Source organism: Hemitrygon akajei, chromosome 3, assembly GCF_048418815.1.
Source record: "Hemitrygon akajei chromosome 3, sHemAka1.3, whole genome shotgun sequence".
Classification (NCBI taxonomy): Eukaryota; Metazoa; Chordata; class Chondrichthyes; order Myliobatiformes; family Dasyatidae; genus Hemitrygon; species Hemitrygon akajei.
In genome coordinates this window covers 102,575,122-102,592,177 of record NC_133126.1, presented here as the reverse complement: position 1 = coordinate 102,592,177, position 17,056 = coordinate 102,575,122, and the positions used below count along the sequence as shown (strand labels likewise).

General features: G+C 41.2%; 1 protein-coding gene across 3 annotated transcripts in view; it reads left to right on the top strand.

The window, feature by feature from the left end:
• Nucleotides 1-17,056, top strand: part of psen1 (presenilin 1) — a 133,057-nt gene that overhangs the window by 54,859 nt on the left and 61,142 nt on the right. For all 3 annotated transcript variants that reach the window (XM_073040522.1, XM_073040519.1, XM_073040520.1), the window contains one exon: nt 14,633-14,774. In XM_073040522.1, coding sequence (XP_072896623.1) covers nt 14,633-14,774 — 142 coding nt within the window. The remainder of the gene's footprint in view (nt 1-14,632; nt 14,775-17,056) is intronic.

The window sequence follows — 17,056 nt, the reverse complement described above, 5'->3', positions numbered from 1 at the left end:
TAGTGATGTAGCAGAGGCAGCATCTTGAACTTGAAGTACTTGAAGATAGTGCTAAGCAGGCTGTTTATCCTCTATAGTGGTCTCCTCCTGCTCCTTCTCACCCCATCATCCCTTTCCTATTTGTGCTCCTCTTCACTCGACCTTTAATACTTTTACACATGCCTTATCTTTTTTTCCCAACAGCTTCCACCTTCTCGATACTCCCTAAATTAAGTCTCGGATACTTTATTGAATTTCTTAGTGCTAATCTTGTGTATCAGTCTTGATTTTTGGAAGCCAAGTATAAAATCTCAACTATATTTGTATGCTTTTCTGCATGTTTTGGGGCATTGAGAAAAGTAACACAGTGCTCTTAGTTTGCAAAACTGTCCACTCAAACATCAAACTAAAGCTCTGACTTCTAACATCATACCCTGGTCTGGACACCTTGAGTGAAGCAAGGAGATGGAACATGAATTACATTTGGCTTGGTGGATTCTTTAAATTACTTCTAGTGAGAAAATTGGGAGGAATTTGTGAAACTGCTGTAAACTTTGATTAAAGTGGATGTTTGCGGCACATAGTTATAAAGTACTACAGCACAGAAACAGGGACTTTGGTCCATCAGTCCATGCTGAAACAGTTATTCTGCCTAGTCCCATCAAGCCATAGCCCTGTACTTAGACAATTTTCCTTAAATGTTGAAGTCAAACTTGCAAACACCACTTCTGCTGGTAGCTCGTTCCACACTTGCACCACCCTCTGAAGAAGATTTCCCTCAGGTTCCCCTTATATATTTCACCTTTCACCCTTAACTCATGATTTCCAGTTATAATCTCACCATCCTCAGAAAAAGCCTGTTTGCATTTACTGTTTCTAAACCATTCATAATTTTGCATGTCTTAATCCCTAACTCTGCAGGCAGGATGGTAGTTAAGGTGCTGGAATGCTTCTCCTGTAAGATATGAGATCACAGGATCCCTGATTATTACATCTTTGGGAAGTGCACCCAGCTTCAGCTACTGACTGCCAAGGTCCAAAAACTGGAGCTGCAGCTGGGTGTGCTCAGACCCATCTGGGAGGATGGAAACCTCATGCATGAAACTTTGACTGAGGTGGTCACACCCAGACTTCAGGATTCATTTGGTAGATGTGTGACCACCAGGGCAAGCAAGGGGTGTAAGCAGTCAGTCTACGGTTCCCCTGTGACCATTCCCCTCAGCAATAATATCCCTTTGGGTATTTGAGCAACACATACAAAATGCTGGAGGAACTCTGCAAGCCAAGCAGCATTTATGGAAAGGAGTATAGTTGGTGTTTCGAGCCGAAACCTTTTGGCAGGACTGGAGAAAATAAAGCTTAGGAGTAGATTTAAAAGGTGGTGGGGAGGGGAGAGAGAAACACCAGGTGATAGGTGAAACCAGGAGGGAGAAGGATGAAGTAAAGAGCTCTGAAGTTGATTGGTGAAAGAGACAGAAGGCCATGGGAAAAAAAAGGGGGGTGAAGAGCACCTGAGGGAGGCGATGAGTGGGCAAGGAGATAAGGTGGGGGAGGGATAAAGGTGGTGGACGGCATTACTGGAAGTTTGTGACTAAGACCCCCCCTTTTCTTTTTCTTCCATGGCCTTCTGCATCTTTAACCAATCAACTTCCCACCTCTTTACTTCCTCCCTCTCCATTTCCCTCCCAGTTTCACCCATCACCTGGTGTTTTCTCTCCTTCCCCCTACCTTTTAAATCTACCCCTCAGCTTTTTTTCTCCAGTCCTATCGAAGGGTTTCATCCCAAAGTGTCAACTGTACTTTTTTCCATAGACGCAGCCTGACCTGCTGATTTCCTCCAGCATTTGGTGTATGTTGCTTGGATTTCCAGCATTCTGCAGATTTTTTCTTGTTCCCTGTGGATATTGCTGAGTGGGATGACTCATCAGGGCACAGCTGTAGCAGCCAGACAAGTGGCACTGGGACTGGTTTTAAGGCTCAGTAGGGAATGGTAAAGAAAGGTAGAGTGATAGTGATAGGAAAGCCAGGATGTCTCAGAGTGGCTGCAGAGAACTCTCATTTGGGAAGGTGGCATTCAGGGGTCGTAGTGCACATTGGCTCTAATGATATGGGTAGAAGGGGGAAGATGTCCTGTACAGTGAGTATAGGGAGTTACAATAGATACCAAAGAATAGGACCTCCATGAAATAATTGGCAAGAAGCAGAGAGAGTTAATTGGGAACAGTTGTTTTTGGGTAAGTCCACATCTGACATGTGGAGGGTGTTTAAAGACGAACTGTACAGAGTACAGGGCAGGTATGTTCTAGAAGGAAGGACAGGGATGGCAAGGTAAAAGAACCTTGAGTGTCAAGAGAGGTAATGAATGTAGTTAGGAAGAAAAAGGGAAAATATATAAAAGCTAAGGAGCTAGGATCAGAGAGCTCTATAGGATTAAAAAGAAGCCAGAAAAGAACTCAAGAAGGGAATTAGGAAAGCCAGGAGGGGCCATGAAAAGTCCTTGGCAAGTAGGATTAAAGAGACTCTCCAGGCATTTTATACATACAACAAGAGCAAGGTGATAACTAAGGAGAGAGTAGGACCACTGAAGGATAAAGGAGGGAACATTCTGTTGAATGCAGAGGATGTAGGTGAGGTCCTAAATGAGTACTTTATATCAGTATTTACCAAGGAGAAGGATGTGGAGGATAGGGAGATTAGTGCTGAGTGTATTAATTTTTTAGGGCATTTCAAGGTAAAGGAGAAGGTAGTGTTGGTTTTTTAAAGAAGATTAAGGTGATAAATATCCAAAACCAGATGGGACCCCATGTTACTGAGAGAGGCAAGCAATGAGATTATCAATATCTTTGTGTCCTTTCTGATCACAGGTGAGGTTCTAGAGGACTGGCAAGTAGCTAATGTTCCATTATTCAAGAAGGGAACCAGGGATAATCCTGAAAAGTATAAACTGGTGAGCATCACATCAGTAGTAGGGAATTTCCTAGAAAGAATTCTTAGGGATAGGATTTATGAGAAATTGGAAAACCATGGCCTAATTAGGGACAGTCAGCATGGCTTTGTGCAGGGCAAGTAACTTGACTGAGTTTTTTGACAAGGTGATGAGGGTGATTGATAAAGGTAAAGCCATGAATGTTGCCTACATGGATTTTAGTAAGGCGTTTGACAAGGTCCTCCATGGGATGCTCATCCAGAAGATTAAGATGCATGGGATCCATGGTGAATTGGCTGTTTGTCCTATAGAACACAGTGACTGAAGGCACTTAGTCTAGCTGGAGATCAGTGATTAGTGATGTTCTGCTGGGATCTATGCTGAGATCTCTGCTGTTTATGATGCTATTTAAATTACCTGGATGAAAATGTACAAGGGTGCATTAGTAAGTTTGCAAATGATGCAAAGATTGGTGGTGGTGTGGTTGCCAAGCTTAGAAGATTGGCAAAGAATACAGAAGGATATAGATCTGTTGCAGATATGGACAGAGAAATGGTAGATGGTGTTTAACCGGCCAAATGTGAAGTGTCACACCTTGATAGGTCAAATGTAAAGGAACAGCACACTGTTAAAGGCAAGACTTTTAGCAAAGTTAATGAGCAGAGGGATCTTGGGGTCCAACTTAATAGCTTCCTGAAAATGGTTGTACAGGTTGATAAGGCAAACACGAGGAAATCTGCAGATGCTGGAAATTCAAGCAACACACACAAAATGCTGGTGGAACACAGCAGGCCAGGCAGCATCTATAGGGAGAAGTGCTGTCGATGTTTCGGGCCGAGACCCTTCGGCCTTACTTTATTCTAGAGTGGCAGAGACTGAGGGGAGATCTGATAGAGGTTTATAAGATTATGACAGACATAGATGGAGTAGACAGGGAGCATCTTTTTCCCAGGGTTAAAATGTCTTAATAGCAGAGAGTATGCACTTAAGGTGAGGGGGGTTAAGTCCAAAGGAGACACAAGGGACAGTGTTGAGTGGTGAGTACCTGGAATACGCTACCAGATAATTAGGGATTTGTTTAGATAGACACATAAATGTGAAGAAAATGGAAGGATATGGAGATTGTGTAGGCATAAGGGATTAGTTAAGTCAACCATGATTTCTATGTACAGTTCTATGTTCAGTGTTTTTTATTGAATTTTACCTCATTCTCCTACATTCCAGGGAATAAAGTCCTAACCTATTCAAACTTTCCCTGTAACTCAAATCCTTAGGTCCCAGCAATATCCTTGTAAATGTTCTCTGTACTCTTTCAATCTTATTGTTATCTTTTCTGTAGAGAGATGACCAGAACTGCACACAGTGCTCCAAATTAGGCCTCACCAAAATCTTGTACAACTTCAACATAATGTCCCAAGTCCTATACTCAGTTTGGAGGGCTATATGTCAAAAGCCCTCTTTATGACAGTATCTACCTATGATGCCACTTTCAAGGAATTAAGGATCTGTATCCCCAGATCCCTCTGTCCTGCTGCACTCCTCCAATGCCTACCACTCTCAGTACAAGTCCTCCCAAAGTACAACACCTCACATTTGTCTGCATTAAATTCCATTTGCCATTTTTCAGCTCATTTTTTCCAGAGGTCTGAATAGCCTTACTCGCTCTCCACTAGACTCCCAATCTTGGTTTTATCAGCAAATTTGCTGATCCAGATTACCACACTATCAAAGATATAAATGACAAACAACAATGGTCACTGCAACAACCCTCGGCACACCACTAGTCTCAGGCCTCCAGTCACAGAGACACCCATCTACTATCTCTGGCATTTGTGAAGCCAATGTAGAATCCAGCGGACTACCTCACCCTGAATGTCCACTGACAGAACCTTCTTGACTAGCCTCACATGTGGGTGTTGTTTTAAGGCCTGACTAAAGTCTTTGTAAACAACATCCACTGCCTTTCCTTCATCAACCCTTTCACTTTCACTTTCAACTTCACTTTTGAATGCCTCCCACTTACTTAGTGTCCCTTTGCCAGAGAACAATCTATCCCAATCGTCGCTTGCCAGAACTTTTCTGATGCCATCAAAACTGGCCTTTCTCCAGTTGAGAATTTCAGCTTAAGGACCAATCCTACCTTTCTCCATAGTTATCTGGAAATTAATGGGATTATGATCACTAGATTCAAAGTGTTCCCTTACACATACTTTTGTCACCTGCCTTGTCTCATTCCCTAATAGGAGATCCACTATCACATTCACTCTAGTTTGGATCTCTTGTGTTGATGAAGGAAGTTTCCCTAAATACATTTGACATGAAGTGCATCAAACTTAATGACAACTTTCACAATAAAACAATACATGCACATTCTTAAAATGTAAAGTAAAATGGAAAATGTACGTTGTTGGGATTCCTGGCCCAAAAATTACAGATGGTTCAACTGGGTGTAATGGAGAGCAAATAACTAGTAACCACAAGGGTTAGTGGATTTCTTGGAACTTTTCTTCACCTAAGCCAGTCCCTGCAAAAAAAAAAGACAAGTAACTGAGGCAGAAGGGTGTTGAGAAAAGAGAGCTTGTCAGATTGGGTGGGGATAGCCTTGGCAATGAAAATTAGTGAAATTAATTAGATGTGGAGGCTGGTGGAAAATATCTGCCCTCCTCCACATCACAGATCTTCCATTCACCTTTCTATTGACTTTAAAGTAGTTACATCTGTAATATAGCTGCTTTGAAATGCCTTGACTGAAGCATTAGTTCTGTATTTCTTAGCTTGTCTCTGCAGAGCACTGGAATATTTCTAATTTTCTTTCATTCATTTCACAAGAGTGATCCATTAAATGAGGTAAAATAACAATTAGCAGAACCTTTTCCATCTTTCGGACATCACACTGGAAGTCTTTTTATTCTGTTTCCAAACTGCTAGTAGTGTATCAGAAACACAAGGTAGAAAGTAATGATTAAGTGTGTTAATAGGCTGAATGTATTTATTGAGGAATAGAAGAGATCAGACTCAAGTGAAATAACCAGAAAACAATGTACAGATAAACAAACTAAACTGAAGTAGGAAACTGTTCAGCAGAAATGCATTGCAATTAAAAAGCCAGGAACTTGGCAGCAGTAAAGTGGGGGGGAAAAATGCCATGTACCGAGTTCATTAGCAATGACAAAGATGAGGAATGAAAATAAAACTTCAGGCAAAATTTGTAAAACTTGTATTAAAATAAAGCCATCTTATACATTAAGAATGATGGGGAGAAAGGGAGCTATAAACCAGTCAGCCTGTCATCAGTTAGGGAGGGGAAATGGTAGAAATTATTAGGGAAGCACTAACAGGGCATGTGGAAAATAATAGGAGGCTTGGGCCTGGTTGATACAGGGTTTTAAATGAGAGATGGTGCTTGATGAATTTGCCGTGGTTTTACACTTTGGAAAAGTCCCAATGAAATGTCCCTTAAGAAGTTATTAAACAGAAAAGAAGTACATGGAATTGAGTCACATAGACATGAATTGAGGATTGGATCATGGGAGAAGTGGATTGAGGATTGGATCATGGAGGCATGAATTGAGGATTGGATCATGGGAGACGTGGATTGAGGATTGGATCATGGAGGCATGGATTGAGGATTGGATCATGGGAGACGTGGATTGAGGATTGGATCATGGAGGCATGGATTGAGGATTGGATCATGGAAGACGTGGATTGAGGATTGGATCATGGAGGCATGGATTGAGGATTGGATCATGGGAGACGTGGATTGAGGATTGGATCATGGAGGCATGGATTGAGGATTGGATCGTGGGAGACGTGGATTGAGGATTGGATCATGGAAGCATGAATTGAGGATTGGATCATGGAGACGTGGATTGAGGATTGGACCGTTGAGGCATGTGTCGAGGACTTTTAAGGGGCAGACAAATAGAGAAAGATTGAACAGGTCTTTTTCTGATTACAAAATGGACCAGTTGGGTGACAGATATCAGTGCTGGCCTTTAACAAGATTTATTAGTGAGGGTGAGGGGATCAGGTGTTTGCTAGTGATACAAGTCTCGGTGGCAGTGCAGTGATGGGAAGGATACAGAAAGGCTTCAGAGATGATAGGCAGGAGAAATAAATGGGCATAAATATGGCAGGAAATAGCCAGAGATTTTATTGAATAGTGAAAATTTTTTTCTCTTTACACTGAGAGAAAATTCAGAGCAAAGTATTCTCTTTACATTGACTACTTTCCTCTTCCACTCACAGTTTTGTGTCACGGTCTTAACATTGACAATTCTGCTAAATATTATGGGCATGCTATGCTGGTGGCAGAATGTATGTCTTTACTTGCAGGCTGCTCCCAGCATATCCTTGAGTGTGAATGTAAATGACATTTTTCAAAATCAGATTTATTATCAGGTCTATTATAACATTATATTAATCTCTATAATGTTAGATTTAAAAAGTACAAAACAGAAATAATATATATAAAACAAAAGTGAGGTAGTGTTCATGGGCTCAATGTTCATTTAGGAATCATATGGCAGAGGTGTAGAAGCTGTTCCTGAATCACTGAGTGTGTGCCTTCAGGCTTCTGTACCTCCTTTGACAATAACATTGAAAAGAGGGCATGTCCAGGGTGATGGGGGTCCTTAATGATGGAGGCTGCCTTTGAGGCACTGCGCCTTGAGGATATCTTGGATGCTGTGAAGGGCTAGAACCCAAGATAGAGCTGACTAATCATAACTTTCTGTTGGTTCTTTCGGTCCTGTGAAGTTTTTGAGTGTTTCAGTTGACAAAGCAAATCTCCTCAATCTGCTATTGAAGTATAGCAGCTGTCTTGCCTTCTTTTTAGCTGTGTGGATATGTTGGGACCAGGTTAGAGCCCCAGAGATGTTGACACCCAGGAATTTGAAATCACTCATTTCTGATCACTGGATGTTTTGATGTACATTGTAATTTTGAATCTAAGGTTACCTTCAGTCTCCTTCATTCCAGAGTATCCAGTCCCTCCTTGTAACTCAAGCCTTCCAGAACTGGCAAGGTCCTTGTGAATCTTTTCTGTATTTTCTACCTACGTTATTATATTTTACCTATAGTATGGTGACTGGAACTGCTCAGACAGTATTAACAGATACATTCTCACGAACATTTGTACAGCTTTAAAATGAAATCCTAACTCTTGTACTTAATGTCCCATCCAAAGTAGGCAAGTGGACTATACACCTTTATCTTGGCTACCTGTGTTACCACTTACAGAAACTATGTACTATGTATATTTCTGTTCTACAGTGCTGCCCAGGACCCTGCCATTCACTGTAAATAGAAAAAAAACATAGAAAACCTACAACCCTACAGGTAGTGCCGAACAAGTCCCTACCCTAGAAATTACTAGTCTTACCTATAGCCCTCTATTTTTCTAAGCTCCATGTACCTATCTAAAAGCCTCTTAAAAGACCCTATCGTATCCGCCTCCACCACTGTTGCCAGCAGCTCATGCACTCACCACACTCTGAGTAAAAAAAATCACTTACCCCTGACATCTCCTCTGTACCGACTCCCCAGCACCTTAAACCTGTGTCCTCTCGTGGCAACCATTTCAGCCCTGGGAAAAAGCCTCTGACTATACACATGATCAACACCTCTCAGCATCTTATACACCTCTATCAGGTCACCTCTCATCCTTTGTCTCTACAAGGAGAAAAGGCCGAGTTCACTCAACCTATCCTCATAAGACGTGCTCCCCAATCCAGGCAACATCCTTGTAAATCTCCTCTGCACCCTTTTTATGGCTTCCACATTCTTCCTGTAGTGAGGCGACCAAAACTGAGCACGGTCCTCAAAGTGGGGTCTGACCAGGGTCCTATATAGCTGCAACATTACCTCTCGGCTCCTAAATTCAGTTCCACGGTTGATGAAGGCCAATACACCGTATGCCTTCTTAACCAAAGAGTCAACCTGTGCAGCTGCGTTGAATGTCTTATGGACTCGGACCCCAAGATCCCTCTGATCCTCCACACTGCCAAGAGTCTTACCATTAATACTATATTCTGTCATCATACCAAAACGAACCACTTCACACTTTTCTGGGTTGAACTCCATCTGCCACTTCTCAGCCCAGTTTTTCATCCTATCAATGTTCCGCTGTAACCTCTGACAGCCCTCCACACTATCCACAATACCTCCAATCTTAGTGTCATCAGCAAACTTACTAACCCATCTCTCCACTTCCTCATCCAGGTCATTTATGAACATCACGAAGAGTAAGGGTCCCAGAACAGATCCCTGAGGCACTCCACTGGTGACCAACCTCCGTGCAGAATATGACCCATCTACAACCACTCTTTGCCTTCTGTGGGCAAGCCAGTTCTGGATCCACAAAACAATGTCCCCTTGGATCCCATGCCTCCTTACTTTCTCAATAAGCCATGCATGGGGTACCTTATCAAGTGCCTCTTGAAATCTATATACACTACATCTACTGCTCTTCCTTCATCAATATGTTTAGTCACATCCTCAAAAAATTCAATCAGGCTCGTAAGGCACGACCTGCCCTTGACAAAGTCATGCTGACTATTCCTAATCATATTATACCTCTCCAAATGTTCATAAATCCTGTCTCTCAGGGTCTTCTCCATCAACTTAACCAACCACTGAGGTAAGACTCACTGGTCTATTAATTTCCTGGTCTATCTGTACTCCCTTTCTTGAATAAAGGAACAACATTCGCAACCCTCCAATCCTCTGGAACCTCTCCCGTCCCTATTGAAGAGGCAAAGATCATCGCCAGAGGCTCAGCAATCTCCTCCCTCGCCTCCCACAGAAGCCTGGGGTACATCTCATCTGGGCCTGGTGACTTATCCAACTTGATGCTTTCCAAAAGCTCCAGCACATTCTCTTTCTTAATATCTACACGCTCAAGCTTTTCAATCTGCTGCAAGTCGTCACTATTATCGCCGAGCCTTTTCCATAGTGAATACTGAAGTAAAGTTTTCATTAAGTACCTCTGCTATTTCCTCCAGATCCATACACACTTTTGCATATGGAATATCTTCCCAAAATATATTACTCTGCATTTGTCAGAGTTAAATTCTATTTGCCATCCTCAGCCCACTTTCCTTGTTAGTCTTGATCCTGTGGTAACCTTGGGCAAGCTTCTTCACTGTCTACGACGCCACCAATTTTGGTATCTGCAGACTTTCGGATCATGCCAGTGATATTTTCATTCAAATCATTAATATATGTGACAAACGACAGAACTTAGCACTGACGTCAGTGGCACACAGTGCAGGATCAAAGGCCTCTCCACTATGGGGGTGAAAAACCAACCCTCCACCACCACCCTCTGACTCCTATGAAGAAGCCAAATTTGTATACATTTGTAACCACAAGATTCTGCAGATTGCTGGAAATTCAGAGTAACATGTACAAAGATTAGAGCAGTGGTTCCCAACGTGGGGGTGTACGCCCCACAGGGGGGGTAATTTGATTTTTAAGGGGGGCAATTCGAGAATGAGTTATTAACAGAGAATTTTTTCTAGTAAGTCTGTGTGAGTATGAGTGTGTGTGCGAGTTAATACATATGTGTATATACAGTATGCATACATAAAAATACTTGTGTGTATGTACATGTGTAATTGCATATGTACTGTATATATAGTGTATCACCATCATTACAACCATCAAATGGCTTTCATAATTAAATTAATGAATTGACTGATGTAGGAAGGAACGAATGAACAAGTCCAAACGCGTAAGAAACTCATACGAGGTCGCGCCAATGCTGCTTTTTGCAGTAGCTTTCGGTTCTTGGTGGTGTGAAGGTGTGTACATTGCGTCATCTCTTTTAAACGGTGTATCTGTCTTTGTATGCTGTAGAAATGAATCGGCATTGTTTTATTTATTTATTATTATTATTTTAATATCACTTAATGTTCTTTTTTTTTACAATTTCTTAGTAATTTCTTCCTCAGAACTTTAACAGTCCTTTGGTTCTTTTATTTTTCTCTTTCATGAATGCCATGTTCTTTGGAAGCTTGTTTAAACCAAGTTAATGGTCTTTTAGGCTTCCTCCAGGTGAATAGGAGTTCACTTTTTGAATAATAAGAATTATATTTCACCACAGGGGGCATCAGGATTTAAGAGGTGATTAGGTGGGGCATGGCCAAAAAAAGGTTGGGAACCACTGGATTAGAGGATCTCATCATTCCTGATGAAGGGTCTCTGCCTGAAATGTCGACTGTTTATTCCTTTCCAAATATGCTCTGCTGAGTTCCTTCAGCATTTTGAATGTGTTACTCTCTATATCCAATTGGCTAGCTCAGTCTGGATCCTAGGTGATCTCACATTTTGAACAAGCTTATCATATGCTGAAATTCATGTAAGCTACTGCTTTGCCCTTGTCAGTTCCCTTGGTCAAGTCTTAAAATTTGAGCTTTTCTTTAGAAGAGAAGATATCCCATGTACAAAATAACTCTGTATAAATTGGTCTGCATCTTTCCAAATTCAGCTCACCAGCTGTAATTACCTGGCTTGTCCTTGCAACTGTTGCTTGTATAAGTGCACTATATGCAGGTATCTCACTTGAGGCTAAGGAAGGTACCAAGACCCCAGTGATTTCTCGTGTCCCACAAGGTCCTGGCTTTGTCCAGCTTCATGCACCTCAAGATCACTAACCCACCTTGGGGTTGGTGTAGGCATGTGGCTGTATTGAACAGTCAGATTGGCACAGGGATGGAATGGCCTATTCATGAACTGTTGGAACACTACAGAACAAAAATTGGGTTAGGGACAAGCCACTGAGCTATGCAATGGTAATGGGTGAGATGTCAGAAATTAGTTTGTCTCAGTGTACACCAGGAAAATTGTGGACGTGATGTTCAAAGAAATAATGACAATATCACCTATGCTTCTTTACCATATTTAGAGATGATCATGATCAGTGGATTTCTTTTCTGGATTCCTCAAAATTTTTGGCAGAATTTTGAGGAATCCAGAAGAGCAACTGCTGAAGAGAAGAGGGGATGCAGGAAGGGTCCTACCTACCCAAGCACCTGTATCTCGGATACTCCCAAGTCCCTGCTGCTTCAGAGTCTGCAGATCCAGAATTGGTCTCTACAGTCACCAATGATCATGCTGTCACTTCAGAGGTTTGTTCTTCATTGTTGATCTCTGCAGGCAAAGATCCTGCCATCAGCATCATCAGCGATGATAAATTCAGGCTAGATGTTTTTCACTGTAGGGGTGTTGATGAACCCTAACAAATCATTGGAAAAGTAGTTGGTATACCCAAGATATACCCAAGAAAAGGGTATACACAAAAGGCAGGGAACTATGCAGTAGTTTGTTAATGTCACTAGGAGGATGAGAAGGGAAACTGTCTACTTATCAGGTCAGGGACTCTTATGAAAACTGAATGAAAAGACAAATGTGTTTTTAGTTGTCTTGAGGAGTGCAGGAAGTGAAGTGGATGTCTGATAACTGAGATTAAAATTGGTCAATGTCTCTATATATATATACACACCACACACACACACACACACACACACACACACACACACACACACACACACACACACACACACACACACACACACACACACACACACACACACACACACACACACACACACACACACACTTTAACCCATCTACACTAAACCACTTGCCCACACTATAAATCGTCTCTTAATGCCTTGCCTAGCGAAATTTCTGGCTGTCCTTTAAGCATCATTGTATGTAACTCTGCTGTCACCTCTGACAATACATTCAAGATTAACAGCCTCTGCTTTCTTAAAAAAAACAAGTTTCTCATCTCTGTTTTAAAAGATAAAGGACTCTGACTATCTAGCTAAGATGCTCTTATCTCTCACATCATTCCTCAGCTTCCTTTGCTCCTGGGAAAACAAGGTGGCAATTGCTTGCTATTAGAAATAGGAGAGGAGAAAAAGAAGCAAGTTGAATCAGAGTTACAAGAGTAGAGACATGGAAAAGGGTGGTTACCTAAAATAGTTAAATTCTATTTTGAAGTCCAGAGGGCTACAACATGTGCAGACAGCTTGTGTGGGCCGCTTTTGGAGTGATGTAAGAGGCTAAGGGGCAGTGAGGTCAAAATGAAAATGGGGCAGAGAATGGAAGAGTCACAGGAACTGCAGATGGTGGGATCTGGACCAACTCACATCTGCTTGAAGAGTTTAGCAGGTCAAGCAACATCTGCAGGGGAAGGATTTGTTGATGTTTTGGGTCAAAACCCTGCAACAGGACTCAAACTGCCCACAGCTCCTTCCCACATCCCCACAGATGCTGCTCAGTCTACTGAGTTCCTCCAGCAATTTTTTGAATTGTTAAAGCAGGATTGTTAGTTATTTTGGAAGCTCAGGTCACCCTTGCAGGTTGAGCCAAAGATGCTCTGCAGAGTGGTTACCCAATCAGCATTTGGCTTTGCCTGCTGTTGAAGAAGTGCAGTTCGAGCACTGAATGCAATCCACTAAATTAGAAAAAGTGCGTTTGCTGCATAATTTGAAAGGATTATTTGGGCCCTTGGTCTTTGTGTTCAGTCTACAAGGAAATCTCTGAGTTACTTGTGTCAGTCACCTTAACTCTTTAAAGCTCTCTCATTTTCATCTGTCTTTGGCTTCCCACATTGCTCCAAAGATGCTGAATTCACCATTCCACTCTGGCTAATTTCATTGACAACAGCACAAGAAAAAAAAACTCACTGTTTACATTCAAAAGTTGTAAGGGATGCATTAGACATAGACATTTTAATCAGAATCTTGAGGGGTAAAAATAACCATGAATATTTTGATAGCACATATCCCTTCCTAATCTTTTGTTGAAAACCCTCATTTAAATTCTTTGAATCTGCAAATCTCTATCAAGAGCAGAAAATAGTTATGCATCTAGATTATAACTTGTTTGAATATTTATATTCAGATATACAACGTAGACTATGGATTTTATTTGTAATTTGTAGTAATTTTGCCTTTGCACTGCACTGCTGCCACAGACAAATTCCATGTCACCCAAGTGATATATCTAATTTGGGAAACAAACGGGATGAGAAGCTAGAAAGTTATCAGATCATATTTAAAGCAATTGATCAGTAAATAGTTGCTTTTGCTGCATTGGGAGTGAAATGCAGAGCAGTGGAATAAATGGAGACAATTGTGAACAATTGCACTCTGATACAATTTGTCTGTTAACCCTGTTCTATCAATGTACTTGCCTGTGCTGAATGGTTAGTAGAGTGAGGTCCTGGATGATTTATAGGATCCATTTGACTTTAGCTTGGCATTGATCAGCAGGAGAAAATCCTCATATGCAGAGAGAGTGAAAAGGGTATCTTGGGGTGTGGATGGGCCTTTCCAATTTCCTTTCTAATTATTTTTCTAATGCAAATGATCAGTATTGTTGGTTAAGGATATCAGTGCATTTTCTTATAATTAAAACAAACAAGAAATTATTTAAAGACGAAGGGTCTCGGCTTGAAACATCAACTGTACTTCTTCCTATAGATGCTACCTGGCCTGCTGTGTTCTACCAGCATTTTGTGTGTGTTGCAAGAAATTATTTAAAAATGGAGGGTATAGGTGTGTTGGCACTATGAGGATTTAACCAGTTGCACAGCCTGTTAAAAGTTTTGAAAAACTTTTGTTAATGATAACTGATTCAACACCAGTTTACTTAGGAAGTAATCATCCAGGTGGAAGTGGTCTGACTCTTATGGGCTTTTTATGTCTGCAGATTGTACACACCTTTTACAGAAGACACAGATAACATTGGACAGCGTGCTGTAAATTCCATTTTGAACACTCTTATTATGATCAGTGTCATTGTGGTGATGACACTGATTCTTGTACTCCTCTACAAATACAGGTGCTACAAGGTACGTATGTGCTACAAATTTTCTTGATTCGTAAGGCACATATTTTGTTATTCCCTCCTAAGAGAATGAAGGGTGTAAACTGTAAGCTGCTTCCGTAAGCTGTGACCCATGGACCCCTTAGTTAATGGTAGGGGTCCATGGCATAAAAAAAGTTTGGGAACTCCTTCAAGAGTTATCTCCAAAAGATTTTTCTGGTTGATGGTGGAGACTAGGTTAAATCTTGAGGGTGAGGGTGATGTCATTGGTTTACAGCTGTTGCACATATTTAATTTTCATAAAATGTGTTAAAGCTGCTAAGGCCAGCTTCCTCTTGTGTTATCTTCTCTGTTCAATGTGTTATCTTCTCTGTTCTTAATCAGTGGCTTGAATTTGTTCACTTCAATGATACCATGTGCTCACCAATCTGTTCTTTCAACTATTCTGCTGGCCTTTTATGTATCCCTGAAAACTGGCCTGTTTACTAACCTGTAGAGTTCCTTGCTTCATTTTCTTTTCTTTCTTCCATTAAGCACTGTTTTAAAAAACCTACCTTTTTAACGTGTGATATAGCTATTTTATTGTGTTAGATTTTCTGATGCGTTCTCTTGTAATGCAGTTTTGGACATCTTGCTGTTGGAAAACCTATCCAAACCCATGTCATTGTTTCTGTGTTCAATATTTTCTCGGGATCTGCTGCCCCTGCACAGGAAAATTTAGCAAATGTATTTTTTCTGTCCCAAATAGTTAATCAAATTGCCCTAGCTCAAGACCTGGTTTTGATTCACCTCTGTGCCAGTACTTTGCTATACTGATGTTCTGCTCAGTTCTAGCTTTTGTTTCTGGTTTAGGTACCATTTTGTCCACTCAGAGTCAGCTTCTTATCTATCCTATGTTTCTAGTTTTTTTGGAGACAAAAGAAGACGTATTGAAATTATTGTAAAAACATTTATAGAACCTTTTTTTCTGATGGGAGTAATCATTTGAATGAATATAGTTTGTGGGAAAGATGACTAGTACATAGAGCCAATATCATCAGGACAAGGTGAACTAGTGCTGCAGGTTGAAACCAATTTGGAAGGGGGTGGACTTTCAGGGTGAAATGAAGAGAAAGGGGGTATGCTGGTGCCTTATAGTGCCAACACCTTGTGTTCAGTCTTGACCTCATGTGGAGTTTGCATGCTCTCCCTGTGACTGTAACTTGGTGATTCATTTTTCTTCCACATCTCCAAGGTGTGCAGGTTGGTGGATTAATTTGCCTTGTGTGTAGTTGGGTCAAGGGGGAGTCAGGTGGAGATGATGGGTGTGTGGGATAGAATGGATTACTGGGAAATGGGACTGATGAGATTGCCCTGAGAGTTGGCATGGACTCAATACGCCTCAATATTGGAACAAAATATATAAAATTTCCCCTCGTGTGGGTGGATGGCAGGAAAATTGTGATGGGAAAGTTGTTGGCAATGTGAGACAGAATAGGTTGCGAGGAAAAAGAAACTGTATATAATAGGAGACCCAACATGGGTGTGGGGTTAAATCATCTGTTGTATGAAAGTATGAGAAATATTACATGAGAATTTGAAAAAGTAAAGAGCAATTCGGCACTATAAATTTGATATTTATGGGAAGCATTCACAGGTGGTTGTAAGCTCTGTGGTAATGTGGAGACTGGTGAACTCTAGGCTCATATAGATGACGTAGTAGCAGTAACAGTCATCAAACTTAAACAAAAAGGCAGGTGGAAACTGTATACTCTTGGCTAAAAGGTATTTATGAACCTTTTTCCTGTGAGAGGATGAGCCAAATGACAGTATTAAGCCATGTATAGCTAAAAAAAATGTTTTTGTATAAAGTGGTGAATTTCCCTGATAAATAAGGAAGAATAGTGGCATGATAATGTCTTCATTAATGGCAAAGATCAAAATCATGTGTAGATAAAAATCTCAAAGATGCATGAACTACTGTTGTGATAACAAGGGAGATGAGGGAGCGTGGAGTGAGGCAAGAGCAAATCTTCAATTACCCCCATATTGGTATGTTAAGTGTGAAGGCCAGTGGGAGATGGGGGTAAGGAACAGTTCTTGACATGCATTCTATGGATAGTGTGCTCCAGTCATTGCAGATGGAAGCTGAGCCAAATTGAGGGTTTTGGGAAAAGCTTAACCTCAGTGAGGGCCATTTTTGGGTACAGTGATCATAATATTGTTGACAGGTTCCTTAAGGTTGTCATAGCCAGGAGACATTGGGGTGAGGATAGTGGGGATAAGCTCCCACTACATGTTAAATGCTCCCAATGGCGTGCATCTCAA